The following is a 27,955-nucleotide window of genomic DNA, read 5'->3' as shown; positions in this document are numbered from 1 at the left end:
GGGTGCGTTCTCACAACATACCTTAAAGTGCTTATTGAACTGACACTAAGTTACCAAAACAAACTTGGTTTGTGCAGTTCATTAAGCCATCAAAAATACCTAATACCTGTGGAATTAGATCAGACTTTCCATGCTCTGTTTGGAGATGGATATCTCCTACCTTTTACTGCTGTCTCAAGCAACTGTCTCATTTTGTCTTTAAATCCTTCTCCAAAAACCTTCCAAGTCATAGTTACTGTATCATGACTTGGATTCAAATAACAATAAGCTGAGCAAAACTAGCTCTTCAAGTTGATATGTAGAAATCTATGTATTTGCATAATATGGTTGCATAAGAGCATTTGTATAACCAACTTGACAATGGGCTGTCGGGCTTTTTCTTGCTTAGACTTTCATAGACACGATTTTAGACCCGGATTCTCTCCAGCCACACAAGACTTGCCTAGAAGAGATGCCATGGTGCTTTCTGAAAGGGAGATGCCTTCCATATACCTAAAGTAACCCTAGGGGGTCTCACCGTAATCTAAAAGTCCATGACGGAAAATGATTTAATATCCCCAAATGGCATGCCCATCAAGTCTTTAGAAGCTCCCCATGCACAAGGCTGCAAACTCATTTCAGATGTCCTGCTGACCATGTGCTTCAGATCTGCCTTTCATAATCTTGAAATTAAATGAAAGCTTATGAGTGGACATTGAGGAATACCAGGCTAATTCCCTTCCTTCATAAGATGCAATATTAATGCAAATCCACTCTTATGTGAACATGGGGAATACAGTTTGGCATCTGTGTTAGAAAAGTATCAATTCTCCTTTGGAAGAGATGGATCTGGACCAGAAATGGTGGCAGGACGTTTGTGTGGCGTGTGGGCTCACAAACCAATAATCAGTTTGCCATGGATAGATATTGTTCAGAGTCTGAACAAGTATGGAAATGTTTGGTTTCATTCTCAGGTCCGCTTTGATCCTGATGCAGGTCACCAAGGTTATGGATTGGCCTTTAGGTCCCTTTCACATGGAACAAGTCCATTCCCTCCCCCTCCCCCCCGGATGTTCTTTGCCAACTGCTGGTCTCGTCCAGCTGACTCTTCCTGAACAAATCAATAGACCACAATACGTAGCTGCTGCATGTGGAGGCCAGACAGGAGTCGTTTCTTTGCCACTCTCTTCAATTACATTCTCTGAAGTGTGCCATTTGTTCCCTAACCCGGCGTATGCCAGGCCTTTAGTGGCTGTCTGAAATGAAAGTAAGAATCTTAAAGGTTCTCTTCAGCAATATAGATTAGGATGGAAGTGGTCAATGACAGAAGGGAACTGGTTTCAGTTTAGGACCAATGTAACTCTGTACATTCCAGAGGGGATTTCGGAGTCTTCTCACAGCCTTCTGGTTGACCAGAGAAGAGAAGAGCTTCTTTTCTGATTCTGGGATAATTTGCAGCTGTGCAGAGAGCGGAGCTAAAGAACCATCCATTGTTTAGAAACAGAGCCTCATAGGGCTGGAAGGTCTTCCCCTGCCATAGGAAGCAAGGGTCCTTATTCTATCCTTGACAAATGGTTGCCCAGTCTTTTCTTGGAAATCTCATTGATTGATGGTTCTCACGGTCAGGAAATTCCAGGCTGGATCTCCCTCGGATGAGCTTCCAGCCATTGCTTCTTCTCCTGCCCTTGGGTGCTGTGGAGAATAAATCAACACCCTCTTCCCTGAAGTAGGAATCAGTAAACTTCAATCTAATCTCTTGGATAAATATCTTTACCTACTGGTGGAAACTGCACCACAACCCTCGTATACGAACCCATCTAATCTTGGTAGATGGATCAGATGGTACAAATAGTAGAATCATAGGGACCTTCTAATTCAACCACCTGCTCAAATGGGAGACCTTAGACCATGGCTTGATTTAATTTTTATTTTACTCATTTAGATCCCATCTTTATTATTTGTACAAAGAACTCAAGGAGACAAACATCCCACACACTTTCCTACTCCTGTTTTCCCCCACCGCAACCACCCTGAGCTAAGAGAGAGTGACTAACCCAAAGTCATCCAGCCAGCTTTCATGGCTAAGGCAGTTCTCCTGCTTTCTAGCCACTGAACCAACCTGGGTCTAATGTTCTCCCCACGGTTGTCCTGGAAGGGAAATAGGAAATTGCCCTATGAAACCTGATGCCGCCACTGTGATAGGGGTGCCATAGAAACCACAGCACATGTTCTTCTCTACGGCTAGGACTACAGGGTCACTCTCCCCCAGTTGATTATCCCTCTTCTATTTAAATTTCTGGGGGCCCCTGATAGCTTTTATCTACACCGTTAAATAATCAAGAAAAAAATATTTCTCTAAAAGCAACAAAAGTTTGCTACACTATGTGCAAGCTTTACCCACAAATGGTTGTTAATACTGTAGTCCTTGCTATTGGGGGATGATTTTGTGTTGTTCATTTTATTGATTGTATTTTTATTGGTCAATAAAAATAAAATTCTGTCTGTCCTCTTCCTTGTGACAGCCGTCAAGTATTGGAAGACTGCTATCATGTCTCCCCTCAGTTTTCTCATCATTACGCTAGGCCTATCTAGTGTCCAGCATAAGCAACTAGAGCCAGACATAAATAGCCAACGTAAGCAACTGTACCTAAATTGTTCTCTGACTGTATTGCCAGAATCTCTCCAAACTTCTTGCTTTTCCAGATGCCGTTTTATGAATCTCCGGAGAGGTCAAGTTTATGCCTCTTATGACTGTGCAAGGATTCTAAGCTAAGGTCATACTTGACACACACACACCCTCCAGCCTAATTGTCAGTTTCCAAAAACCTAGTTCCTGTAGCCATTTTTCAGTGGAGTTAGCCTCCAGCCCTCTAACCCTCTTGGTTGCTCTTCTCTGCAATCTTTCTCGGGCCTCAGCATCTTTTTTGTATTGTGGTGACCAGATGTGGATACGATATTCCAAGGGTGGTTTCACCAGTGCAGTAGAAAGCAGTGCTATCACTTCCCTAAGACTGCATTGGCTTTTTTGGCAGCTGCAGCACACGGCTGGCTCCTACCTAAGCAGCGGTCCATGAGGACACTTCGGTCCCTCTCACAGTGAGGGAGTTGGTAGTCATTGCATTTGATTAGAATGACAGTTCAGGTCTCCCATCACCCATTTGGTGACTTTGGCCCAACCACTGTCTCTGACCTCATATGGTGGTTAAAATAAGGAAAGCCACTTTGAGCTGCTAGAGGAAGAGTAAGGTATGAATCAAACAAAATTCTCCTCCTCCTCCTCCTCCTCCTCAATCATCTCGCTATTACCCAGTACTTGGCAGTGCCTGAGCCACCCTTGGATGTAGTAGGCATGTTTTGATTTGAAACTCTCCCGCCCTAAGCCATGCCCTGTTATTAGTGCTTACAGATTTCATGTCAGAGCAATTTGCTGGGTGGAGGACATTATTGTGCCAAATTCATTGATAAACTCTACTAGCAACTTCAGTTGGATAATATATATTGTTTGTAGTCTAGTGCACTGAATGTTCATCTTTCTTCTCAGGAAAGACTGAAGCTTGTTCCTGTTCCTTTTTTACTTATTCCAGAGTTTAATTGGGGTGTCAGCTAATGAACCATGATTGAGATAATTGCAATAATTACATTTGCTTGCTTTCATTTTGATACATTGTACTGAGGCATGTGGTAGGGAACCAGCGTCTGATAGGATTCTCAGAACACCCTTCAGACCAGCGCAAGATGCAACTGAACTCAACCTGTGTGAATATGAGACCAGAGGATTTTTTAAAAAAAATTGCAAAATTGCAGTTTCGGCAATCGCAATTATATTTTGCAATTGCAATTACAAAAAAATTGCAGGTGTTTCATTTCAGCATCTCCAAATTTGACTTCCCAAGTATTTCCAAATGAAATAAACTAATTGCATTCAACAGAATGTAAAAGCAGGGCCTTAAACATTATAAACAAGAACTTGAAATCACATCGTTTAAATTGGAACGTTCTGGAATCCAGAAGAGGGAAATCTGAACTCTAAAATTTAGGCAAAAGATACTGGTTTAATTGAGATACATAGTTCTGAGTAAAAAAAGTGGGGGTGGGGGGCACATATGGGACTCCAGAGACCAACCTCACAGGCAGTTGAGGGCAATTAGAGAGTTCCTTCTGTGAAGGTATGGCTTTTTTTTGACGTTCAAGCCTATGGCTTGGTTTTAGGGGGTCCTGACATCGTAACAATTCATACAAATCTCTAGAATTCCCTTGCAATCCATGGTGTAGTAATCAAATCGCTGAACTTTGGGAGTCCAATTTCCTGTCACAAACTTTTGTGTAAAGGAAGGCTTGGAAACATCAGTGGGGGCACCTGAAATTTGAAATAATATCTCCTCACCAGAATCCAATCTGCCCCTAAAATGGAGCTTTTTCAGAAAGCTGTTAATGTAAGCATCGATATCATCCGTTACTCTTCTATGCATGTTAGCAGCCAACTTTTATGTCGTAGTATTTTAATCATTTTATTATTTAGTTTTGATGGATGTTGTAAATTGTTGAGCCTCCTCTTGCAGCAAGGATAAATCTAATACATGTGTATACACACAAAATAAAAGTTTGATTTATCAGACCTCAGTGCAACACACTGCATTGCAATTTGTATTTTTTGTTTTTATGCAAATGACAGCAATAGCACTTAATTTAATTTAATTTAATTTCCAATTTATATACCGCCCTTCTCCCTGAGGACTCAGGGCGGTGTACAACCAAGATAAAAAACATATAATACAAATATTAAAACATTTAAAAATATATATAAATTTTGGCCCGAAAGTTAAAAAATCACAAACTAATTAAAAGAATTTAAAAATTTCTTCTTAAGCCAACCCAGCTTGCTGGAAAAGATGGGTTTTCAGGGAACGACGGAAGGCATTGAGGTCATGGATTCTCCTTATCTCCGGGGGCAACTGATTCCAGAGGGTGGGAGCCCCCACAGAGAAGGCCCTCCCCCTGGGGCCACCAGCCTACATTGTTTGGCTGATGGCACCCTGAGGAGGCCCTCTCTGTGGGAGCACACGGGTCGCTGGGAGGTCGTCGGTAGCAGCAGGCGGTCTCAAAGATAGCTAGGCCCTATGCCATGGAGCGCTTTAAAGGTGATAACCAACACCTTGAAGAGCACCCGGAAGACCACCGGGAGCTAGTGCAGCTCGCGCAGGAGCGGTGTTACATGGGAGCGCCATGTTGCTCCCATCACTACCCGCGCTGCTGCATTCTGGACCAGCTGGAGCCTCCGGGTGCTCTTCAGGGGTGCCCCATGTAGAGAGCATTGCAGTAGTCAAAGCGAGAGGTGACGAGGGCGTGAGTGACTGTGCACAAGGAATCCCGATCAAGAAAGGGCCGCAACTGGCGAATCAGGAGAACCTGGCAAAAGGTCCCCCTGGTTACAGCCGTCAGATGTTCCTCCAAAGACAGCTGCCTATCCAGGAGGACTCCCAGATTGCGAGCCCTTTCAGTGGGGGCCAAAGACTCGCCCCCAATAGTCAGTGATGGAGTCAACTGACTATATCGGGATGCCGGGAGCCACAGCCACTCAGTCTTGGAAGGGTTGAGCTTGAGCCTGTTTCTCCCCATCCAGATCCGCACAGCCTCCAGGCACTGGGACATCACTTCAAGGGCATCATTGGGGTGGCCTGGGGTGGAGATGTACAGCTGGGTGTCATCAGCGTACTGATGGTATCTCACCCCAAAGCCACGGATGATCTCACCCAGCAGCTTCACATAAATGTTGAACAGAAGGGGCGAGAGGACCAATCCCTGCAGCACTCCACAGATGAGAGGCCTCGAGGCCAACCTCTGCCCCCCTGCCAACACAAACTGCGACCGGTCGGAGAGAAAGGAGGAGAACCACCGCAACACGGTGCCTCCCACCCCCAACTCTTCCAGCCGGTGCAGCATGATACCATGGTCGATGGTATCAAAAGCCGCTGAGAGATCTAATAGGACCAGAACAGAGGAATAACCCCTGTCCCGAGCCCTCCAGAGATCATCCACCAACGCAACCAATGCCGTTTCCGTGCTGTGCCCAGACCTGAAACCCGACTGGAACGGATCTAGATAGGACTTATATACTTAGACTTATATACTGCTTCCCAGTGCTTTACAGTCCTCTAAGCGGTTTACAGAGTCAGCCTTTTGCCCCCAACAATCTGGCCCCTCATTTTACCCACCTCGGAAGGATGGAAGGCTGAATCAACCTTGAGCCTCGTGAGACTTGAACTGCCAAATTGCAGGCAGCTAGCAGGCAGCAGAAGTAGCCTGCAGTACTGCGTTCTAACGACGCCTCTGATATGATGTGATTTGTGCCATAACGGCATTCTACAAATAATGTGGATCGTGCCATTGGCCTCAATTTATAACACTGTGTGATGCCCTGGAGTGACCCAACCTTCAATTTTCTCCCAGTTGATGCTTCCAAATATTCTTCAAGGGTAGCCCCACATAAAGTGCATGGCAGTAATCCACTCTGGTAGTCATAAGGACATGAGTGCCTGTGAGCCCAGAAATAGATCTTCCTAGCTACTCTGTTCCCCGTGAGTCCAGAAGGACCCCCTCAATTGATTATTGGGTTAATGCTATCACATCCAGAATGAAAGGTATCTGGTCTCTGGAGTCAGGAGACCCCAAATCCCAGAAAAAAACTGGTCTTGCTTGGCTTGAGCCGATGCCTGGCGCACCCCATCCAGACTCCCACAGGGTGAGATAGAGAGCTGGGTATCATCGACATATTGGGGATCGCTCACCCCAAACCGTTGGAAACCTCACCCAGCGGTTCCATGTAGATGTTGAAGTCCCTTCCGTCTTGAAATCGGCTTCAGTGTGACAATCTGAACTGCAGGGGTGGCTTTTGTGGTTATGAAATAAATGTCTGCTGCTTGGGAGAATAGCAGAGTTCAGAGACATCACACCGACAGTAATAATCGGTGGAACGACTTGCCTCCAGAAGTTGTGGGTGCTCCATCATTGGAGGCTTTCAAGAAGAGATTGGACAGCCGTTTGTCTGGAATGGTGTGGGATTTCCTGCTTGAGCAGGGGGTTGGACTAGAAGACCTCCATGGTCCCTTCCAACTCTGTTACCTTGTAATTCTGTACGCAGGGTCGGGGCCAGGGTTTCTGCAGGTGCCCTTTATGGCCATGAAGGCTGGGCTGATGGGCAAAGCGCCCACAGAAGAGCCAGCATTGCTTTACTCGAAGCAGCTTTCTCAAACTGTTTTTTTTTTCCCCAGACTGGTCACGTTCAAGGGGAGCAAACGACACCACATTTGTAGTGATGTGGAACACTTGCATAATTTGTATTATTTGCACAATAGCATTGCAGTGGTTGTGACATCATTCGTTCTGTAATGGACACCTACAGTCATGTTCCCTGCAGATGATATCATTCAGCAGAATTGTAGTAACCAGAAGGTTTCAATTTACTTCATTGTGTTGACATGAGAAATCAACATGCTTGTATCTCTGGAGGCCCTTTTCAGTCTGATGGTGAAAGATACAAGTCATTTTTTTTCATTTGGAATGTTTGTATAATTTTTTTTTTTATAATGTCTGCTTGATTTAGGATCCTGTTTATCTTTGTGCAATACTTACTGCTCAGACTCACTTACACGGTCAGATGGGTGATATATAAATTTGATTGATGAATAAATCAAATAAATAAATTTGAATTACCGTATATATACTCATAAAAGGGACGCGGTGGCTCAGCGGCTAAGATGCTGAGCTTGTCGATCAGAAGGTCGGCAGTTCAGCAGTTCGAATCCCTAGTGCCGCGTAATGGGGTGAGCTCCCGTTACTCGTCCCAGCTTCTGGCAACGTAGCAGTTCAAAAGCACCTAAAAAATGCAAGTAGAAAAATAGGGACCATCTTTGGTGGGAAGGGAACAGCGTTCCGCGCACCTTCAGCGTTTGGTCATGCCGGCCACATGACCACGGAGACATCTTCGGACAGCGCTGGCTCTTCGGCTTAAAAACGGAGATGAGCACCGCCCCCTAGAGTCAGGAACGGCTAGCACGCATGTACAGGGGAACCTTTCCTTTTTTACCTTATACTCATAATTTTACATTTCTTTTAGGGTTTATTTTCAATTATTTAACCTATAAATTAATCTATAAAATTACTAATTTTTACTATAATTATCACCTTCAATAGACTTCAATTAAGGACACTCTGAGACCATTTACTGTCCTTTCCCTTTTTTTATCAAACATTTTTATAGCTGATAAAACTGAAATGATAATAATTGGATCTGATCCATTTCTTATATGTAGCCTGATATTCCTTTTTCTTCTCTACCTCTTTGTCTGGAAGATGCCATGTTTGTCTATAGATTTAGTGTTTTGTGGGTATGCATGAAAATAAATGCTATGTTGTGATACACTTGTGTATACTTTACAAACAGCGGGAGGGGGGAGGGGAGCAGCCTCATTGCTTCCTCTTGCCCCGCCTGTCACTCCTCTTTGCTTTCCTTAGATCTGCATTTGTTGTGACAAAAGGAGCATCAATGAAAGAGCCCCCACGGTCCTCTGATGTAACTCCAGCAGCCTAAATGTTGCCAGTTGCATTTCTGAAATGTCAAGGTGTACACCTGCTTTGCGTGTCTGGGAGTCAGGCCCGAGCCAAGAGGGTTATGAAAGCTGAGATGACAAATGATACTTTAAAGAATGGCAGGTTAGAAGCTCCCATAAACATACAGCATCAGGTGTTTTCCAAACTAATTAGACAGGGCAGGATAGGGAATTTTTGTTTATTTATTCATTTAAGAAAATTTATATGGCCGCCCACTCACTCTTAGTGATCTTGGGCAGCTTACAAAAATAAACCACTTACAACTGAGTTTTAAATTGCTTCCAACCAGTTGTACTACGGTTACCAACGTGAGATTCTTTGGGGCTGAAATCGTCTCTGCTGGACAGGCAAGAGTGGTTTGCAGTCATAATGTAGATGCTGGAAACTGTCAGCTTCCCTCCAGGACTCAACCGGAGCTTAATAGCATCGGTAGGAAGGCTTGAGTGATGTCCAGTTAATGCATGACCTAACCGAAGGGCTTGTCTTCCTAACAGTACAGTACGGAGCTGTTAGGAGTCTGAATGCTGGAGATTTAAACATAGGACTGGATCCACTTGGGGTACTGTAGTTGAATTAAAGGCATTCTGGAAAAAGTATCCAATTGTATTATTAGGGCTCTTTGCTAAATCCCTACTTAAAAATATGGGGACTCCCATCTACAGCAAGATCAATCAATGAGAACAGAGCTAGAAGGGATGGTGGAGGTCTTCTAGTCCAACCCCGTGCTCAAGCAGGAGACCCTATACAGTTTCAGACAACTGACTGTCCAGTCTCTTCTTAAAAGCCTCCAATGAAGTTGTGCACCCACAACTTCTGAAGGCAACTTCTGTTCCACAGGTTAATTGTCCTCACTGTTACGAAGTTTCTCCTTAATTCCAGCTTGCTTCTGGTTGTGGTCTACTTCCCACTGTTGTTTCTTGTCTTGCTGTCTGGTGCTTTGGAAAATAAGTTGACCCCCATTTCTTTGTGGCAGCCCCCTGAACTACTGCTATCATGTCACTCCTAATCTGTACTTGTACCTTTGGTTTTTCCTGCCCAGGTATAAAACTTTGGTTTTCTCCACATTAAATTTCATTTTGTTGGATAAAGCCCATTGTTCAAGTCTGTCAAGATCTTTTTGAATCCTGAGCTTGTCTTCTGGGCTGTTGGCTATTCCTGCCAGCTTGGTGTCATCTGCAGATTTGATGAGTTCCCCTTCTATTCCCTCATCTAAGTCCTTTATGAAGATATTGTTATGAAGATATTGAAGAGTACTGGGCCTAAGACAGAACCGTACCCCCACTGCTTACTTTTCTCCGTGTAGATGTAGTACTATTAAGGATTATTCATTGAGTACAGTTTGTCAGCCAGTTACAAATCCATCTGCTGGTGATGCTGTCTATCCCACATTTTTCTACTTCTTTACCAAGAAGTAGATTGTGGTCTACTTTGTCAAATGCCTTACTGAAGTCTAAGTATACTATGTCCACAGCATTTCACTGGTCTACTAATTTAGTCACTTCATCAAAGAATGAAATAAGATTGGTTTGGCATGATCTGTTTTTAACAAACCCATGTGGCTTCTAGTTATAACTTTGTTTCTAGATGTTTGCAGATCTGTTTTTTTGATTATCTTTTCCAGTATCTTCCCAGGTATTGATGTCATGCTGATTGGTTTGTAGTTTCCTGGGTCTGTTTTTTTCCCCTTTTTTGAAGATGGGAACCACATCAGCTTTTTTCTAATCCTCAGGTAGTTTCCTGGTGCTCCAGGATTTTTTGAAAGATGTGGTACAGTGGTTCTGAGATAATATTTGCCAGCTCCTTCAGAACACTGAGATGTAATCCATCAGGTCCCGGTGTATTTATATTCGTCAATATCAGACAGGTATTATCTTACTATTTTCTTGCTTATTTTAATTTTTACTTCTAGTCTGTCTTTTACGGTTATGTTTTTGGTAGGTTGGGCTATAGTTTCTTTTTGCATGAAGACTGATGCAAAGAATGTGTTAAGCAGCTCTGCTTTCTCTCTACTGCCTGTTACTTCCTTGCTATCTTCTCTCCTTAGTGGACCGACTGTTTCCTTGACATTTTTCTTGTTATTTATGAGTTGAAACTTATTTTTTTATTATCCTTGTCTTTTGTTGCAAGTCTTTGTTCATTCTGACCCTCAACTTTTCTGACTTCATCTTTGCAGATTCTGGCTATCTGCTGATATTCTGCCTTAGTTATTTGTCCCTCTTTCCATGTTTTGTACTTGTCCCTTTTGGCTTTCAGTTTATCAGAGAGATCTTTGTGCAATCGTGCTGGTTTCTTCTTTGATTTCTTGTTTTTCTTTTTCAGTGGTATTGTGGTAGATTGGGCTTTTATGATCATATTTTTCAGGCTTCTTGATTTGCTTTCCCCTTTAGGATTTTCATCCATGGAATCTTTCCCAGGCTTTCTCTGAGTTTGTTAAAATCAGGTTTTTTAAAAAAGTTTAAGATCCTGGTTGGATTAAATTCTATTGGTTGTGTTTGCATTATATTGAATTCCAATATGACACGGTCATTCTCGCCCAAAATTCCGGCAACTTCAATTCCCTCTATCACTTCTTCTGTGTTAAGTAAGAATTAGGTCCAGTATAGTTTTTTCTCTAGTTCCCTCCTTTACCTTTTGGATGATCCACAAGCATGGCAAGCAGTTTTAGTTTTCCAACTGGTGGGTCACAGGGTTAGTTTGCTCACTGCCTTCATCAGATCAAACATCACAGCCACAGCTTTTTGTCAAATTGCATTACCTGCTGGAGTATAGAATCATGTGAACAGAGGGGATCTGATCAGGGTAGGAATCCACATACCTTCCCAAACAAATGACTATTCAACTTTGTCATAAAACTTTCCATGATGGAACACCCAAGGCTCAAGGATCTAGGGCAGAGGTCTTCAAACTTGGCAGCTTTAAGACTTGTGGACTTCAACTCCCAGAATTTTCTATGCCGGCTGGAGAATTCTGGGAGTTGAAGTCCACAAGTCTTAAAGCTGCCAAGTTTGAAGACCTCTGAGCTAGGGTGTCCCACTGTTTGACAGCTTTCACAGTCAAGAAATTACTGCTTATTTCAAATGTGGATCTCTGTTTCCAGCCATTAGTTCACGTCTTCCCCTTAAGTGCTACAGAGAAGAAAGACGTATGGCTGCCATATCACTTCCTTTATTTTTTAAAATACTCTTATTAAAAGCTTTAGCTACAATAATTAAAGATAATACAAAGTGAAAATAAAAAATAAAAGTAGAAAGAATAAAAGATGCAAGAAGGAGAAAAAGTGAAATAAAAACTAGAAAGGTGACTTCCCAAACCTCATCATTAACCGCCTTTCTTTTGTGTTGACGTGCCAAGGCCAATCTTACTTTGATAGCTCTTCTCTGAACTCTTTCCAGTTCCAAGCACCCTTCTTCTCACAGGAAAGCCAAACTGAACACGGCATTGTAGGTGTGGGCTAACCAGGGCCACAGAGAATGGCATTATCACCGCCTCTGATCTCGGTGTTACACCATGGTAGATGCAGCCCAGCATTGCATTAACTCTTTTGGCAGCTGCAACACATTGCTGGCTCATGCTTAATTTATGGTCTCCCAGAAAGTCCAGATTCTTTTTACAAATAATACCGTTGAGCCTGGTACCACCTGTTGTATACTTTGTTGTATACTTGTGCATTTGGTTCTTCCTACCTAAATACAGAACCATACATTTTTCACTATTGAACAATGCTTTCTTGGATCAGGCCCAATATCTAAACCTATCAAGACACTTCTGAACCTTAAGCCTATTTTCTGAGGTGTTAGCAGCTTTGGGTCATCTGCAAAATTTAATTTAAGAGTACTGAGCCCAGGACTCGGCACTTGCAGATGCTCCCCCGAGTTATCTCTCTCCATATGGACATAACTAACCACCATGCTTGGGTCACTTTAGTCACTTTGTCAAAGAATGAAATAAGATTTATTTGGCAAGATCTGTTGGTTATAACTTTGCTTGCCTCTAGGAGTTTGCAAATCTGTCGCTTAATTGTCTTTTCCACAATCTTCCCAGGTATTGATGTCATGGTGCAGTTTCCTGGATCTGTTTCCCCTTCCCCCCCCCCTTTTTTTTTTTTGGAAGATGGGAATGACATCAGTTCTTTCCCAGTCCTCTGGCACTTCCCCTATGCTCCAGGAGCTCCAAAAGATTTTGTTCAGTGGTTCCAAAATCACAACTGCCAGCTTTCCAGAACTAGCATGTAAACTCCCAGAAAGGTACTTTCTTACTAATTTTTTGCCTATTTTGACTTGCTTTCCTGTCCTGTCTCCCATGGTGTTGTTTTTGATAGGTTGGACTATTTTTTTCCTTTTGCATGAAAATAGATGCAAACAAGGAATTAAGCAGTTCCACTTTGTGACAGCTTCATTCTGAGCCTTAGCTTTCCAGATTTTATCTTTGCAGATTCACACTATTTGCTGATATTCTATTCTAATTATGAGCTTCCCCTCTGAAAGTACCAGGTCTCTGCAAAGCCTTCTCTCTGCCCTTCCAGTAGTTGAGTCTGCTTCTTCTCTGGAAGCAGCACCAAGTCGTAACTCCGCAAATGAAAAGTGAGGCTTTTCTGGGCTTGCCATGGGACCAGAACTATTTAGTCCCAAAATTATTGCCCGGCTTTGCTTTGGAAACAGAATTATGCTCTGAAGCTTTTCTACCAGGTTATTATTCCTTATTCTTCATACCGTGCGCGGTCCTCCTGCAGAAGCTCCTGTGCCATTCACAACCTCTCTGCTTCAGCACAAGAGAAATTGATTGTACTGGAGGGGAAACAGCTGGCAACGTCTGCCTGCTCCGGGCTCTTCCTGGGGAACTCCACATTCTTTGCTTCCTTGTAAATCAGTAACAATAAATAGTGGGCCAACTGACCCCCATCTCTAGATGTTCTGATAATAGTTATTTATCCTTTCAAAAAAAAAAACTTGGATTAACAAATCGCACCGATAAGGAGCATCAATAAAGCTGTGTATTTGTTATGGCTCTTGAGGTAGAGAAGACTGCAATAATGAGTTGTTTGCCAAGTGGAAAGGCACTAAATCATTCAAAAATAAATCGGTATCATCAGCCTGCTGAGAGGGTTTCCAAAGACACAGACCAAGGTAGGGAGGACACTCCAGAGGAAATAAAAGCTTTTCACAGTTTGTATATTTTAAGAGATCATCAGAGTCTTCATCAGTTTAATTCAGAGTGCTTAGTTAGAATGAGTCATCCCTGAAAATAGAAAGCGATTGCTGAAGAAGATGGAGAAGTATTTCTCCCCATAAATGTAAACTTTCACTTGATTCTCCTCAGCTGTCTTGAGATTTCCTTGCTTAGCCCAGGCACGGACATTGTGCAGCGCACGTTTGAAAATCGTGATTCCTGATCCTGGGGCTCTGCTCTCTGTGGATAAGCTGTAGCCTCATCTCGAGGGTTCCCATTAAGTTTGCTGCAGACGATTATCTCTTACTTTGCTTTACTTGCTCACTTTTTGCTTTATCTCAAAATCCTTAGAGGCAATAGTACCAGTCATACAATATTATGTCCCTAATGTTTTCATTTGGTTCTGTTAAATGAGCAGTAAAGTGCTCTCTGTGCCTTGCCATGGTGGGATCCTATGGAAACCCCACCTACCCACTCATCCACTCATCTTACCCCAAGGTAACTTTGGACAGTTTGCAATATTAAAAAGATTAAATTTTACAAAACCTATACACAGTAGGAACTAAATAATAAATACTCAGCCCTAATTAAAAAATGGGGAGGAAGGGAGTAGGATGAGAAGGGGGAATCTGTGATTCTGTCAACCACCCCAATGTAAAACCCTCCATTGGGACCCCAAGCCAAGTCTTTAAGCTCTTGCGGGAGGTCAGAGGGTTGGAGCCAAGCTCATTCCCAGCGGCAGGAATTCCAGAGGGCAAGCCAAACAGCAGAGAAGATTCTTCTCCTAGACCCCACCAGCTGGGATACCCTGGCTGACAGGTCCCACTGCGTGGCCCCAGTGGAATGAGAAGCTCCCTCAAGTGGCCTGGACCCATGCCATGAAGGGCTTTAAAGGTGATTACCAATACCTTGAATTGTACCCAGAAGCAAACCAGCAGCCCGCAGACAAGTGGTGTTACATGGGGCACCCTTGAAACCCCAAAACTGCCTCCACTGCTACACACTGTACCAGCTGTGGCTTCCAAATGCTTTTCAAAGGTAACCCCATGTAGAGTGCATTGCAGTAGTCCAGCTGTGAGATGACTAGGGCTTGAATGATTGAGGGCAGGGATCCTGATCTAGGAGAGGCCACAACCAATACACAACCCAAAGTTGTGCAGAGGCTATGATTGCCACCTGCTCTTCAAGCAGGAGTTGCGAGTCCAGGAGAAGCCTCAAGTTCTAGACCGGATCCATCTGGGGCAATGCCACCCCAACCAGAACAGAGATGTCAACGTCCCAGATCTTGGGGCTCCATGCACCCAAAGCCATTCAGTCTTGCCAGGGTTCAGTTGAAATCTGTTGTCCCCACCCACCCACCCACCCCAGGCCCCACAGCCTCCAGGCACTGCCAGAGGACCGCACCAGCTTGGGCCACCAGGGTTGGAAATACAGAGTTGACTATCATTCGCATACTGGAGATATCCCAACCCATGATGACTGATGATCTCACCCAGCAATTCATGTAGTTGTTGAACAGGAATGGAGAGAGAATACTGAGCACTGCGGCGCCCCACAAGATAAGTGGCTGAGGGCTGGACCACTCACTCCTATTAACTCCGATTGGAACCAGTCTTGCAGAAAGGAGCTGAACCAACCCCAGCCCCCATAGACGGGCCAAAAGGAGAATATGGTCGATGGTGCTGAAAGCCTCTGAGAGGTCAAGGAGAAGCAGGATGTAGGCACTGTCCCCCTCCCCTCCTCAGCCGAGATCGTCAACAAGTGTGACCAATGCTCTTTCCGCACTGGGCCTCCCTCAAGCAAAGGAGGAGATATGTTAATGGGACTTGAGTGAACAGATGTGGACTTTTCTGAGGGACTGAGAAGACAAACTGAGAGAGAGAAAAGAAACATAGAGGAAAGGGGGAAATTGAAAGAATATGGAGGTTCATGGCAGAAATTAATCAGAATGGAAATGGCTTTCAGGTCATCGTAGGGCAGGACCAGAGTGGAGGCTGCAGTTTTGCTGGCAGCTTTGATCCCAGGCAAGGAGTTGAAACCCAACTTCACTTATTTCATTCAATAAATTTATATAGCTGCCCAACTCACACATATCGGTAGGTGACTCCGGGCAGCTAACCGTTTTTTCTTTCTTTTAAATGCCATATTGCCACTAGTGAACAATTTATTGTGCATTGGCCAGGAACCTTGTGTCAAATTTCGAGGAATACCAGATTGGCTTTATCTAGTGGCCAAAACATTTAGAAGGGAATCAGCGGTGGTGGCCAGTCTCCTTGGTGCTGGAAGTGGAGTATGGAAGGGAAGACCCAGGGCTGATGAGACTTTGGAATGGAACTATTTTACCTGGCATTGGATGGTAGGGACTGGAAGGAAGTTGGTGCCACCATGAGAACATAAGAGTGGGAGCCATCTAGTCTATAACCAATAATCCAAGTGGAAAGGGATTCTTGTAGTCAGGAAGCTAGTGGATATTTACTGATGGTGAGTGTATAGATGAGGGGGAAAATAACTGGTATCTGAAAGTTTGACAGCCTTAAAGAAAGCCTTGATGTGGTAACAGAATTTTCAAACAAAGAGCTGAGATTGTTGATTGTAGGAAGGAGGGAAAGGGGAACAAGAGGGGACATGTTCTCAGGATCAGCTGAAATGTTTTGACTGAAAAGAGGATCAGTTGACAAATATAGGATTTCTGTGTTTTGCCACATAATAACTTGTGGGTCGATCCCACCTAATCTGTTTATCTACTGCAGCTTCTACTGCAGCAATTGTTGAAGAGGCTTTAAGGAATATACAGGGGTATATTTAAAGCTTTATTTTAAGTCACATAGTCAAACTGGAAAGCTAAGTCATTAAGGTGTTCAATTTGCTCTATACAGAATATTGCATTAGCTGAAAGCGTTGTGCACTCAAGTTCTTGACCAACTTGCATAGATAGCTTACGTTCATCTGGCCCAGAGAGTCCAGGAGCATCTTCGAGGGGATGTCATGGGGATGAGGGGCTCAACCTATTTTCCAAAGTCCCTGAGGGCAAGACAAGAAGTCATGGGTGGGAGATCATTAAAGAGAAAGCCAATCTAGAACCAAGAAGAAATTTCCTGACAGGGAGAGCAATTAACCAGCGGAAGGGCTTGCCTTCAGAAGTTGTGGGTGCCCCATCACTGGAGGCTTTTAAGAAGAGACTGGACAGCCCTTTGTCTGGAATGGCATAGGGTCAAGATAATGGTAATCTCCTTTCAGATCATCCTTTAAGATGATCTCCTTTAATATGGTGGAATATAATTTTGATTTTCGTTAGGAAGAGGGTGATGGGTTTCTAGTCCAACATCTCTGCAGAGGACCATTGGGGCACCTGTAACATAATTCCAAACCATTTAGTATGTGCTTCTAAGCCTGTTTGTGCATTCCTACTCCAGTGAGGAAGTTCAGAGTTTTCACATGAGTGGGACTTCTGCTTTTCTCCCCTTTCTCCTCTACAATCGAGAAAAGCAGCTTTTCAGCTGGCAATGGGAATGGCAGGACTCGGGATGAAGGGTAAGAGGAAGCACTGCTGAGAGCTGCTTGTGTTAAAAGATCTTGGCGAAATTTCACCTTAGGGCACTTGTGCCTCTTTGTTTTTTTTCTCGGAAGCAAAGGGACTTGGGTGTTACCACAAGTACTAATAAAGTAAATTACAAGACTGTGTGGTTGTTTGTATTTTTTTTTTAATGTGGTTGTTTTTCAGCCCTGTGCCCCAATGTCATGCCAGGCATCCTGTGAGAGGGAGAACGTTATTATGAGAAAAAAGAGTCTAATGACTTTTATTCAAGGCCTTGATTACAGGTTGTTGATGTGATTTTGCTAAGGAGGGTCCATCGTGTCAAACAAAGAGCACAGATGTGTAATGCCTGGAGGGTCATGGGGGGGCTTTCTTACTCTGGACTCAATCGTTGCCTAGGAGACAGCTTCTTACAACTCTTTGCAATGGCTTCTCCGGGAAAGCCGGGCCGTGAACTTGGAAAGCAGGGGTCTTGTTCCCATTGTAGCTTGACACATGAGGCTCTCGCCGGAAGTGGCAGGCTGTTAAGGAGACCGCCGTGTGGCTTGGGGGCCACCAGCCATCCCAGCTTTTGGAGGAAATGGATATTTGTTCACGACAGCAAATGAGAAGCAAGTCATGCACAGCCCATGAACGCCTCGGCCTTTCTCTTGAGTTGGTTCGTCAGAGAGGTGCTTTTTAATGTGTGCCTTATTGGAGAGGATGAAAGAGCTGAACCAATTGAATGAAGAGATTAAATTATTAAACTGGGTGTGGGTGTGGGTGTGTCTGTATGTCAATTGTTTTAAGGCGTAAATATACCCAGGCATTTTTGGATCCAGTCCCCACGGTTTCTGCCTCTCAGCACAATTTATTGATACAGGAGGAGCCAGAAGATACGGATCCTCTTGTCATGGGAATTCTTCCTGCCAAGGACTTTAAAGGTGGTGAGCATAAAAAAAAAACACCATAAAACAAAAATGCACATTTGGGCAATATTTTGGTCAGATCGTTTTAATTATTCAATAAAGAATCTTTTGGAATTGTTGCTTTCTGCAACCATCTCATTCTGAAGCCGATTCCTTCTGTACACAAAAGGAGTTTAACAGGATTAACTGGCAAGGAAGATTCTTTTGGGGGGGGGGGTTTGTTGAAAAAAACCTGGAGCTTTTCCCAGAAATTCTTGGAGAAAGCTTCAAAACACTGATTTGCTACGAGGTTAATTCAGCAAAACTTGTCCATTATCAAACAGAAAGTGGAGGGAAGAGCTAAAGAGGCAAAGTACATTTGGATTCAAGGATGCCACAGTAAAATATCTTGAGCCTCATAGTCCTTGGATGAAAGACCACGGGGAAATTCAGGCCTGTAGGCCAGACTGGGAAATCACAAAAGAAAGATGCCAGGTTGTGTACATATTGTCCCTAGGCATTCAGCTAAACTCCAGGTCCGTTTGCTAAATTCTTTTTATTTGATGAAACTTTATGTGAGAATGTTGGGGACGTGGATAACAAAGTAGATTTCAGCAAAGAGATCGTAGATTAATCTTTAGTGGTTACAATACACGCGATGGAGCTGATCTAGCCAGCTTGAAAGGAGCAACTTGCCAAACAGAAGTTGCTCTGGGGCAATCTGGTTGATGGGAGTTTTGGTGATAATGTTGTTTCTCATGCCACCAGAGTCAGTGTGCTAATATTTATGGGCTCCTTAAAAATAATAATTGCTAGCTTACCATAGTTAAAAGGCTGTGGTGCAATTTTGATTTAAGAAAGATAATCAGCTAAATCATATCTCTCCGATCTTGCCTCTCAAAATGATTATTGAAAATGAAAACTTCCACTCTGCTTCTTCTAGCTTGCGCTGTTATTATGTGTGTCCGCTCATTTCTTCTATTGGCCTCTCACTTTTTCCTTCACTTAATTATTTGCTCTCCTGACCCACTTGATTTATTTATCTAATTTATAGAGCCTCCCATCTCATGAGCAAGAGTCTCTGGGCAGCGTACAAGAAAACTAAATAAATTTTACATTTATTATCATTAACAAATATTAAAAACATTGAAAACTAAAAGAGGTTATATTAGGCAGCCACCGTATCTACCAGAAGCTGATATAAATGCTCATGCTGCTGCATTTTGCCCCAAATAGTTTCAGCTAATCTTCAAGGGCAGCTCCTGAATCCCTAACTTCCTTCCCAGACTTTCCCCAATTTTACTTCCTTTCCTCTCATTTATTTCCTTCCTACTTTTCTTCTTTCCCATCTTCTTCTTTGCAGTCTTCTTCCTTTCTCAGGGAGCGTCTATGGAGATCCTCAGTCCTCCAGGTCCTGATTGTCCCAAAGGTGCTTTTTGAGGAGGCAACTGGACTTACTTGTTTTTTTCTTTTGAAGACGTTTCGCTTCTCATCCAAGAAGCTTCTTCAGCTCTGACTGAATGGTGGGGAATGGAAGGATTTATGTTCCTTGCAGACAGCTGGTCATTTGCATCCTTTTAGAGAGTCGTCTGAGGCCATTTGGTGGTTTGTCTGTGTCCTCAGCGTCACCTGAGTGGTGCAAATTGGTATGGAGCCTTTCTTTGGGAGAGTTTTAAGCTCAGAAACAATGAGTCATACTGACAACTCCCCTCCCCCTTTTTCCAAGCCCCCTAATTCCATCTTAGTTATCCCCCTTTTTTTGTCTCCTTCCCACCAGCTCTCTCCTTGTTCTTTTTCCTCCCTGATGATTTTCTTCTTCCTTCTCCTGTCTCCTGAGGTTGCAGGGCTTTTCATGCTGTTTCCTCCTGGGCACCTTGATGTTTCCTCCGAGTAGCTCCTGATGAAACATAGCCCTCCTCCTCTCTTTTCTTTAATGCAACACTTCTGCATGACTTCAGTCTTTGAATTTGTGGCCTGGGGCAGTTTTTTAAAATTCTTCTTTCCCAATCATTAAATCATCTTAACGTATCTTTGTTGGTTACAGATGGAGATAAGAATATGTACACTCTTGTTCTTTTCTTTCTGTCAAAGCGACCAAATTTCCTGCCTGCTTAGTTAGGCATTCCTGGTTGCTCCTTTTGCCTCAAGCAGCCCTTCCCTCCTCCTCCTCCTCCTCCTCCACCTCCTCCTCCTTCCCCCAGGCACTTTCCTTGGCAGAGAATCTTGGGCCAGTCTCACCTCTTTCAATTTTTTCCCAGGCAACCATGTTCCTCTCCAAGAGGAAGAGTAGGGGTACCAAGAGGTACAAGTCGCATTGCTTGAATGGTGCAAGCTCTCAAAGCAGCTAAGACTCGCTGCTTCCAAGGAAAGGGAGGGAAAGAAGCAGCCAGAATAGAATACATAATGACAGAGTTGGAAGGAAGGTTGGAGGCCTTCTAGGCCAACCCTCTGCTTGAGCAGCAGACCCTGCCCCATTCCAGACAAATGGCTGTCCAATCTCTTCTTCAAAGGCTCCAGGGATGGAGCACTGAGCAGAGGGCTTTTCAGAGGCCACGTGTCCAGGAACAAATGAGATCTTTCCCTTTCTTTTTCTCTACCCATTTGTCTAATGAAGCATCTTTTGGCATCTTAAAAAGCCACACATTAATTTCAGTATAAAGCTTTGGCGACAGAGTCCATTGGCTATTCTCCAAAAGTAACTTGGTATTATACAGATCTCCTTGAGAGAGAGGTAACTGAGTAACAAACATATTTATTATTTCTCTTAAAAACCTTTTGCCCTAACTTGACAGCAGGAACAAAGTTGTAGGCTTGGCACTTCATTTTGCACTGTTCTCTATTACCACCATAGCCAAATAAATGTTGCTGGTTGTTTGGTCGGATCTTCTTTTTACTTCTTTCTGAACTTTGGAAAGCCCTTATCTCAGATGTTTGGGGAGGACCAGAGTCTTTGGTGGACTTTTAGAAGGTCTATTTTGGAAGGCTAAATAAATATTTTAACTGACACTGTAATCAGGTGAAATTATTTTGAATTGTTCTATAATTTGGATTTTGTTTTATTTACCATCCAAGATAAATAAATGATAGGAAGTATAGAAACGTGGGGGCAGAGGGAAAAAAAACCTCTGGAGAGATTTTGAAGTGACTGATTATCAATTGTTCCTCACTCATCCTTTTTGCACCATAAAGTTTGTCTGCAGTTTGTTTGCAGCAGAATAGCAGAGCAAGGTGGAAATGATTACAAAATATAAAGAGCACCACCCATGTGCTGCAAAATCAGTTTTTGCCATAATGTAGAAGTAATAATAAGAACACAAAAGACCCAAGATCAGCAGTCAGCCTTTCCAGCCTTTCCAGGTGCATGCCTCCTCTTCCTTTGATTACTCTCCCATCAGCCAGACCAGTTATCAGTGATTCCAAAGTCCAGAAGAGCTCTGAATAAACCTGCAAACCAAGCAGGCTGCAGCTGCCTAAAGTCTTGGAGGCCGTAAAGGGACAATTGCCACCATGACTTTCTCTCGGGAATCATTTGGAACTGGGACAGAAGAGGACTGGACCCAACTGGAATTCTAACAATAGCGTTTTGTTCATTTTGACTGATTGAGAGAGTTACCATTTAATAGATCGTTGTAGAATGCCACAACCTAGTATATCTTTGATTCAGTGAAATACAAAAGGTTTGCTGTGATGCACTCATCAGTGAGCTGATAACACGTGGTGCAAATGATCCATTGCCATTTTGCAAAGAAGCCTAAAACATTTGCTGAAGGCAGAGCTCTCAAGCACTGTGCCTCACCAGAGGGTAAGCAGGGCAGCAGTCAAGAAAAGGGAAAGTTGTTTAACCTGGAGAAGGGAAGACTGAGAGGACTTGCCACAAATATTTCAAGGGCTGGTGCCCAGGACGAGGAGCAGGAACATCATTTCTGAGCAGAAATAAGAGAAATGCAGATTTTGGCTGCAAATGCCTTTGGCGGTGCAAACCGTCAGTGGTAAAACAGAGCCGTCGCTTGTTGCAGAGATGGCCTGAACAGCTGCACCTGGTTGAGAATGCTTTCTAACCCATTATCCCTTACATCAAATAGATTGTTAGACTAGATGATCTCCAAATACTTTCAAGCCAATATGTACTTCTTTTCTTTCTTTCTCCCTCAGTTGGCTCCTTTGTCCTCCTCATATCCTGTTTGAACGTCCACCCATATAGGAATGCTGTTATTGCCTTGCTTCTACTTAGCCATTCCATTTTTGTCCAAGTTTCTCTGTACCTACTTTCTTCTCTAGTCCTCCATAACTTAAAATGTAAAAAAAAATCTGCCGGTTTCATACTATATATTCTTTTTACACCCCAAGGCTGCCTTGAATTTTCCAAGAGGCCAATTAGGAGTCTGACTAGGCTGATGGGTGCATTCGTAAGGCAGCTTCAGAGCTTTTCTGAAGTTGTGAGGGTGCACTAATAAAAGGACTGAATGCATCCTTGTGATTGTATCCCTCATGTCAGAGTAGGAGAGGGAGAAGAACTCATTAATTCAGAGAACTGTCCTGGCCAGGCCAGCCTAGCCCTCTTTCCTGCTGGCATTTTAAGCTGAGGGCTAAAGAAGAAAGAAACACCTGAACCCTTCCGATAGAGGGGTGGGCGTCACAGGAAGTGTCCAAACTTCAAGACCACCATTTTTTGGGCTGCCACTCTGACCTGTATGCCAAGGTAACCTCATCAAAGCTGGTAATATATGTGCTCATGCTGAGCACTGGCTTCCAGTGCCACCTGGATGTTTATGAATATTCTGTGTCACTAACCCAGCCAGATGGATAATATCACCAAAATTGACAATGCCTTTCTCGGGAAGGTGGAAGTTAATATTCTATTTAGTCTTCTCCCAAATAAGAGCAATTCTAGATTTTGATTTTTCCTATCCGAGATTTCAGTGTGAGGCTATCTCGAGCCCTTCTATAGCACAGCTTGTTGGATTTGCCGTCTGCTGGGTACAGCGTTGGTGAGGCCTGCTGAGCCTCTTCCTTGAGGCCTAGCAATGAGTCACGCTCTCCCAACAGAAGCTGAGGTGTGGTAGCCCCAAACATTTGGTTTCCGGCCTTTGCTCAGCAGTTGAAACTTCGGCCTGCTTCTGACGGGCCTCTGCCGGAGGGATCTTTGGGGGTAGACACATTACATAGGTGCACATTCTCCAGAGTTCAGGTGCACATACAGAAACTGTGGGTAGTAGGCACATCATTCAACACTCCCATGATTTTTGCTTCCCTTGGTTAACCCCCCCCCCAAGTCTGATATGATTTATATATTTATTGATGCATTGTTCTATATGTGTGTTCTTAATTGCAACAAAGTCACCCCATCTCCCACTGTTCTGATCTATTAATGACAAATTTCACTGTTTCTTTTTTAAGGTAAACAAAAGTATCTCTGTGCCAGCCGAAATGACTGCACCATTGATAAATTCCGAAGGAAAAACTGTCCCTCCTGTCGCCTGAGAAAATGCTATGAAGCAGGGATGACCCTTGGAGGTAAGTCCCGCCACCTTTTGCCACTGGTGGGTTCCCCAAAATTATATGGTCTTTGGGTGTCCCAGAACTAATGAAGCCGAAACTCCTCTATGAAATCACAGGAGAAAAGATCAAAGTTTATGCCAAGTGTGTTTGAGATTAGGGCCATTCACTGATGAGCTCTTCAGAAATTCACAGCTTTTATGAGATGGATCTTCTGTGTCTTTATGCAGGAAGCAATCCCATCAGATCAAACTCTAATGAACCTGAGCGTATTACAAAGGCAGGTGTCCATATTCCCCAGCCAAGGGACAAAAAGTAGCTGGAAGAGACATTACCTTGAGAAATCAGGAGAAAAACCAGCGATTGGTTAGAAAGGAAATATGAATAAGGATATAGAGATAAAATAGATAGAGAATAGATGGGAGAAAACAATTAGAAAAATAGATACCCAGATGATGTCAAGTAAAAGGAGAAAGGGGAGAGGGGGGTAAAAGGGAAAAAAGTGAGATATTATAAAAATGTACGCAAATGATGAAATAAAAATAATAATTGAATAAGAAATTGAAATGAGAATAAAGATAATTAGAAAATCGGGGCTGCTCGAATACCATTTTAGATTGAACTGAAAGGGGAAACAACAAGAGAGAGGGGAAGGAGTAGAGAGAGAGGAAGGGAGAAGAGAGGAGAGGAGAGAAGAGGAAAAAGAAGAAAGGGAGAGGAAGAAAAGGAGGGGAAAGAGGAGCAGAGGAGAAGGTTAGAAGGGGGAAGAAGAGAGGAGTGGGGGAAGAGAATGGGAAGTAGGAAAGAGAAGGAGTGGAAGAACGAAGGAAGTAGGAGGAGAAAGGAAGGAAGAGAAGGGGAGGAGAAGAAGAAAGGTTGGAGTAAAGGTAAAGAGTAAAAGAGCAGCCCCAAAAAAGTAAAAATGAAAAATGAAAGTTAAAGAAAAGATGAATGAAAAATGATGGAAATGACTGTACATGTAAATATGTTTATGAGAAATAAAAATAAAAAACTTTTTTGGAAAAAAAATCAGGAGAAAAAAAGCTGCTTTTAAGAAAAAACTTGCAGTTAGGAATGGTGAAGACTGGGCAAAATAAGAATTAAGAATACAGCATGCATACCTGTCTATCTTTGTATTTTAATAGTATCTCCTAGTAAACTTGTTTTCTAAGATAAGCACTCTCAATTGCTATAGATTGGATTAGATTTAGATTAGAATCTTTATTGTCACTTTTTTTTATTGAAAAGTTTTTTACAAACATTTTAACCAAGTTTTAAGCCCCATCTCCCTCCCCATTCCCCCTCCCTCCCCTCCCCCTTCTCCCCCCCACCCCCCGACTTCTCAGAGCGAAATACAGGGTATTCCATTTAGCAATCTTAAGCTCATATACTATCTATCTATAAACTCTTTTCATCCCTTTTTCACTTTAACTCCCTATTTACGTAGCTAAGTAATAACATATCTTCTTAAATCCAAATATTCATTCATATACTATTTGAAACTTTTTAGTCCCATATTTGTTTTGAATATAATCAATCCATCTTCTCCAATCCACAATATATCTTTCTTGTGATTGGTCTTTCAAATATGCTGAGATTTTCGCCATCTCTGCTAAATTCGATACTTTTAATGTCCATTCTTCTATAGTAGGTAAATCTTCTTTCTTCCAATATTGCGCCACTAGCAGTCTTGCTGCCATTATTAAATTTAACATCAAGTTAGTTTCAATAACAGTACAGTCTGAGATATTGCCCAGCAAAAATAACTGTGGGGTGAAACTTACCTTTTTCTTAAAAACCTTCTGAATAATCCACCATATTTTTATTCAGAAAGTTTTAACTTTTTTACACATCCACCATATATGATAATAAGTTGCATCATCACAATCACATCTCCAACACTTAGGTTGTTGGTTCGGATACATACATGCTAATTTTTTAGGATCTAAATGCCATCTATAAAGCATTTTATAAAAATTTTCTCTCAAGTTTTGTGCTTGTGTAAATTTCACATTTCTAACCCAAATTTTTTCCCAGGTTTCCATCATTATTGGTTCCTGGATATTCTGTGCCCATTTTATCATACAATCTTTAACTAATTCAGTTTCTGAATCTATTTCTATCAATGCATTATATAACCTTTTTATATGCGATTGACCTTGATCTCTAATTTGTTTTACCAAATTTTCATCAGTTTTTATGATACCAATTTTCTGATCCTCTTTCCATCTCGCGTGTAACTGTCCGAACTGAAACCAAGTCTGGGCTATCTTTTCTTCTCTTAATACATTTAAAGTCTTTAGTTGCAATATATTCCCTTCCATTATGAGAAGTTCCTTATATGTAGTCCTATCTTGTTTCTGTTCCACACTTACATTTTCCATCGCAAGTCTGGGTATTGCCCATATAGGTATCTTGTGATTTAATTTATATTGATATTTTCTCCAGACACGCAACAGAGCACTCCTCAATATGTGAGTCTTAAAAACATTATCCTTTTATCCTTAGCTTGTTTATCATAAAAAAGCTTTTATCATACAACAGAGATGCATGCCATCCATATAATAGATCATATCATCATTATTGTCACTTTGATGTATACTAATCAGCATATATTAAAATGAAATTTCATTGCATACAGCTCTCAAAAGGTCACCACCTCCAATATACACTATATAAACATGAGAAAATAAATAGATAGATAAATAATTATGCATACACCCACATATATGACACAGAGAAACAACAGTCTAGTTTGGATGACGAGAGAGACAAATATTGCAAGTTTACCAGACGGATGGCACAAGGAACAAAACTGTTCCAGAATCTGGTAGTCCTGCTAGAAATACTTCTAAATCTCCTCCCAGAGGGGAGCAACAGAAACAGACAGTGGGGTGGGTGTGTGGGCTCTCTAACAATGCTTCGAGCTCTAAGCACAGAGCACTTATAAGCAATGTCCTGAATAATGGGAAGTGAGCTTCCTATAATCTCCGCTGTCCTTACCACTCTCTGTATGGACCTTCTATCTGAGGCACTGCTACCACCAAACCAAACAGTGATGCAATTTGTTAAATGCTCTCCATTGCGCCTCTGTAAAAAGTGGCCAGGACAGAAGGAGAAAGATGTGCTCTCCTCATCTGACGCAGGAAATGCAGACGCTGGTTTGCATGCTTCACTAAAGATGACGTGTGGAGAGACCAAGTCAGATTGCTAGTTATCTGCAACCCCAGACACTTAATACTGTTGACCACCTCTACAGCTGCATCTTTGATACTGAGTGGAGTATGACTATGTGGCTCTTTCTAAAATCTTTTATACCTACAGTATTCTGACCTTGGAGGTCTTCTAGTCCAACTACCTGCCCAAGGCAGAAGATCTCCTCCATCCCGGACAAATGATTGTCTAAAAATAGTTGTCTGTCTCTAAACCAATTTAGAAAAGGCTATGCTACACACAAAAAAAGTAAGTGGATAAGAAAGACTAATTAGACAGCAAGCTATAGAGGAAAAAATTGTTGTGGGACCCAATGTTCCTTTTACCAAACACACACACAGCAGAATTTATTGTGGACTATCAGTGTAATCTCATAAGTATTTTAAGTTTCACCTGAACAAGCAATACTACCCTAGTAAGCAACCCCTACCCCAGGGAACATTACTTTTTAATGAGCAAATTATTATCTAGTTGAGTGCTGGGCACCCCCAGGGTCCAGCCCAATGGTTTCCCTGCTTCTGGCAGCAGGCCTTTCCCAGATTCAGGGCCACAACTCGGGCCTGCTCTGGTAGAGATGCTGATCTCGGCCTCCACCTCATTTCCCAGCTGCAGAAATGCTACCCCTCCCAAACTCCTCTGCATGCAATTCGAGGCTTCCATCTTGCCTCACTGATGCCTGGAGGTTAGTATAAAACATGGAGTGATGCAACGTTGCTTATTTCTTTTAATTTAATTAATACCATCTTGTAACCCCTCCTCTTGTGGGGTTTTGAGACAGTTGATCTTAACTTGCATTCTCTTCCCAGTTCCCCTCTGTTTCTTCAGCATTTACTCTACTCCTCAGTAACTCTTAAGATCTGCCTGGAAATGCATAGGCTCTATTACAGGATGCCATGTGTTGATTTAATTTAAAATGTACTGCAGGTTGTGTCCTGCACGTTTTCTTAAGCATTTAATAATTTATACCAGCAGGTGCTGAAGTAAAATTGACATGAGTTGAGCCAATTTCACTTTGTAGCCTAAGTATTTATTTTATCTATTTATTTTACTTCAGTAGTCTTATATGCCGCTT

General features: G+C 42.6%; 1 protein-coding gene across 1 annotated transcript in view; it reads left to right on the top strand.

Annotated features, from left to right (window-relative positions):
• AR (androgen receptor) overlaps positions 1-27,955 on the top strand; it is a 171,897-nt gene that overhangs the window by 80,932 nt on the left and 63,010 nt on the right. Inside the window, exon 3 of the mRNA XM_034435156.2 lies at positions 23,572-23,688. Coding sequence (XP_034291047.2) covers positions 23,572-23,688 — 117 coding nt within the window. The remainder of the gene's footprint in view (positions 1-23,571; positions 23,689-27,955) is intronic.

The sequence above is a fragment of the Pantherophis guttatus genome, chromosome 12 (genome assembly GCF_059756535.1).
Source record: "Pantherophis guttatus breed Tessera chromosome 12, ASM5975653v1, whole genome shotgun sequence".
NCBI lineage: Eukaryota > Metazoa > Chordata > Lepidosauria > Squamata > Colubridae > Pantherophis > Pantherophis guttatus.
Note: the sequence above shows the minus strand (reverse complement) of the source record. Positions and strands in the feature narration are given on the sequence as shown.